The sequence below is a fragment of the Tasmannia lanceolata genome, unplaced genomic scaffold (assembly GCF_043159265.1).
Source record: "Tasmannia lanceolata isolate RefF3 unplaced genomic scaffold, GAP_Taslan_0.1 ptg000016l, whole genome shotgun sequence".
Taxonomy (NCBI): Eukaryota; Viridiplantae; Streptophyta; class Magnoliopsida; order Canellales; family Winteraceae; genus Tasmannia; species Tasmannia lanceolata.
Genome location: NW_027518693.1, coordinates 11,775,642 through 11,779,307, shown reverse-complemented (window position 1 = coordinate 11,779,307; position 3,666 = coordinate 11,775,642). Strand labels below are relative to the sequence as shown.

The window sequence follows — 3,666 nt, the reverse complement described above, 5'->3', positions numbered from 1 at the left end:
AGTTCGGTGCGGACCGGACTGATTTTTGTCGTCTTGTGAGAACGCGTTATATCCAGTACGGTTTTTTCCGGACTGAATTTTGTCTTCTAGCGGCCAGTTCGGTGCGGACCGGACTGATTTTTGTCGTCTTGTGAGAACGCGTTATATCCAGTACGGTTTTTTCCGGACTGAATTTTGTCTTCTAGCGGCCAGTTCGGTGCGGACCGGACTGATTTTTGTCGTCTTGTGAGAACGCGTTATATCCAGTACGGTTTTTTCCGGACTGAATGCCGAGTGCGGAGTGCGGAGTGCGGAGATCCATCTTTGGGACGTGAATGTTTACGCGCGTGCTTGATCGTATTGATGGTGGGAGAATGTGTCCGTCATAAATAGGGGACACGTGGCGCAATACGGATGGCCTCGAGATGCGTGCGTCGCATTTATTGCCCCACCGCCTCTGAAAAACTATATAAGGAGGTTTACCCCCCTTCACTTTTTACTTTTTACCTTTCATCTTTTTCCTCTTCTTGCTCTGGGAGTTTCCACTTCTCAGTTCGCAGCTCGCAGTCCACAGATTGCAGATCGCAGTTCGCAGTTCGTAGCTCGCAGTTCGTAGCTCGCAGTCGCGTTCCAAGATCTTTTAAGAGCTCCACTCACCGGTATTCCTCTCAGCCCTTCCTTTTACTATGTCTGGTAGTACTTCCAATTCCGAGTCCGGTACGGGGTCCTCCACTAGCAGTATTTCGGAGTTTAGGATGCCTCAGGAGCCTGTAGTGGCTAGTCCGTCTGATAAGATAGACCTTGTAGATAGTGATGACGGAGGGGATAGGGATGAAGTGTTCTTAGATCTGAATGCCACTCCACCCTTGACTGGCAGTCTCCCGCAAGCAGGAGGGAGTGTTGAGAGCGACGTTAATGAAGCGTCCACAACATTCCTTCCTGGCCGGGCGGTGGAGGTGATCGCTAGAGCGCGGATGGATGCCGATCCAAAATACAACTTGCGAGCTCTAGTCGAGGAGAACTACCTCACCAGGTCTATGCTGGGAGATATCAGGGATAAATACTGTGTGCCCCCGAGATTTGAACTGAGGGCAGCTATAGAGGGAGACAGAGCCTGCAACGAGAGCCAGGATCTCTGTATTTATGAGGAGTCACTGAGGGCAGGACTCCGATTTCCGTTGCACCCCTTTTTCTCAGCGGTGCTACGATACTACGGACTAGCCCCGGCCCAGGTAGCTCCGAACTCATGGAGATTATTAGTTGGGTTTTTATACCTCGTCCACGGTCGGTTAGAGAGGAGTGTGACTTTGTCACTGTTCCGTGCTTGTGCACACCTGAAGAAGCATAAAGAAGGGGGCTGGATCTACATTAGCCAGCGCCCTGAACGGAAGATAATCACTGGCATTCCTTCGTCGATTCACTCGTGGAAGAATAGATTCTTCTATGTTGTGGATCAGGAGGCCAGTGAGCCCTGGTCCGTCCCTCTAGTGTGGGACACTCCAGATACCTCAAAACTGAGTCGAAAGCCGCTCCTCGAAGGTGAGGACAGGATAACATTCGCCTTGATGCGGAAGGAGATCGAGCAATCGGGCCTCATCCGTTGTAAGGAGTTTTCTGAAGAGGCGATTCTGGTCGGGCTGGGCGTGAGTGCCTCGACTCCAGAACGTATGTAGCTAGACTTGTCTATGCAATCTGCTTATTTTTTATATATTTGCTTCTGACCGTTGGCTGCTCATTTGTCTTGCAGAGATGAAGAAACAATCAACCGTCGAGAAAATCAGGCAGGGAGCTCAACCGCGGGCACAAGAAGGTGCTCAACAGGCGCAGCAGGAGCGCCAGAAGAGAAAAGCGACTGTGCTGGGGAGTCCGGCCCCGTCACAGGGCACTCCTCCCCCATCCCAGAGGCCCAAGACTAAGGTGAAGCTAATAGGCCCCTTTGCTCAGGGCGGTGGCTCTTCTAAGTCCGGTGGTGCTTCTACCGGAGCCGGTTCTGGGGCTCGCCCTCCTACGGGGATTAGTGAGCAAGTCTTTCGACCCAATTGGGCCGTTCTGAAGGATGACACTGCCTTAGGCGAGAGCCGGGTAGCGGCAGAGCTTATGAGCAAGTGTTTGCTGCAGAAGGACAAGCAACAGGTCCTTTACGAGCCGCCAGCTACAGGAGAGGAGGCTGTGTTGTCCTCCGCTTACCAGGTAAGGAAGTAGTGCTTCGATTTGCTAACTTTCTTCCCATTTCTTCCTTTCACCATACTGATGCCTGTTTCTTTCTGTTCTTTCTTCAGATCTTGCTATACTATAATGACCTCAAGGAGAAGAGTAAGAGCTTCTCCCAAGCCATTACTGCATCTGAAGAGGTGAACGGAAAGTTGGCCGCTGAGGTGCAGGAGCTTCAAACGAGCATCGGGCGAATAGAGGAGGAGAGGAGGTTGTTAAAAGAAGATCTGGCCGCAGAGAAGAGGAAACTGGCCAAGGCTGCTAAAGCCATGGAGGCTCAAAGAGGAAGAGCTACTGACAGGCAGGAGAAGGCAGTGAAAGAGGCCACAGAGGCAAAGGAGGCTGAACTTTTCAGCCTGTCGAGCGAGGCTTACAGTCTTGGATACTACGACTGCCTCCAGGAGCTCCAGGCCTGCAATCCAAATCTATTGATGCAGAACATGACTCTCCCTGCCAGGCCGAAGATTATTGACGAGGAGCCAGATACTCCTGCTGATACTCCTGCTGACATCACCTCTCTTCCAGATGCTTAGATTTTTTTTTTTTGTTTTGTCTATGTTTTGACCTCTTTTTGTAATGGTCCTTGAGACCCTACAGCTTTTACCAGCATGTTTAAAGTGAATTTTGTAATGGCCCTCGAGGCCCCACATATTCTGATCAATGAAATTTGTCTGTCTCTGATACTTCTCAACTGAGTGATTTGCTTGACTTTGTCTTTTTATTTTGATAACCTGTGAGTGAGGCCGTTGATGGTCGAATTGTGACGAACTGGTCTTTTAACAAGTACCCAAGTTTTGTGAACTGGGTTTCCATTGAGTACCCAAGTTTTGTGAACTGGGTTTCCAGTGAGTACCCAAGTTTTGTGAACTGGGTTTCCAGTGCGTACCCAAGTTTAAGAACTGGGTTTCCAGTGCGTACCCAAGTTTAAGAACTGGGTTTCCAATGAGTACCCAAGTTTTGTGAACTGGGTTTCCAGTGCGTACCCAAGTTTAAGAACTGGGTTTCCAATGAGTACCCAAGTTTTGTGAACTGGGTTTCCAGTGAGTACCCAAGTTTAAGAACTGGGTTTCCAATGAGTACCCAAGTTTTGTGAACTGGGTTTCCAGTGCGTACCCAAGTTTAAGAACTGGGTTTCCAGTGAGTACCCAAGTTTTGTGAACTGGGTTTCCAGTGAGTACCCAAGTTTAAGAACTGGGTTTCCAATGAGTACCCAAGTTTTGTGAACTGGGTTTCCAGTGCGTACCCAAGTTTAAGAACTGGATTTCCAGATATAAAAATGACACTGAATTTGCAAGAAGATTATTTATTCATAACAACAAATATACAAATTTACAAGATCACCTTTTCACGCCGGATAATTCGACTACTGATAATATTTCCTGAGGTTTTTGGAGTTCCATGCATGAGGTAATAGGTGCTCCTCCAGTGTCTCTAGCTTGTAGCTTCCTGGCCGGATAACTTCCTTCACTCGATAGG

General features: G+C 49.0%; 1 protein-coding gene across 1 annotated transcript; it reads left to right on the top strand.

The window, feature by feature from the left end:
* Positions 1–1,223: 1,223 nt before the first annotated feature.
* Positions 1,224–2,811, top strand: LOC143847893 (uncharacterized). The gene is made up of 3 exons (XM_077356681.1): positions 1,224–2,169; positions 2,259–2,693; positions 2,788–2,811. The coding sequence occupies exons 1-3, from the start codon at positions 1,729–1,731 to the stop codon at positions 2,809–2,811; spliced, it is 900 nt and encodes a 299-aa protein (XP_077212796.1). The 5' UTR covers positions 1,224–1,728.
* The last annotated feature ends 855 nt before the right edge of the window (positions 2,812–3,666 follow it).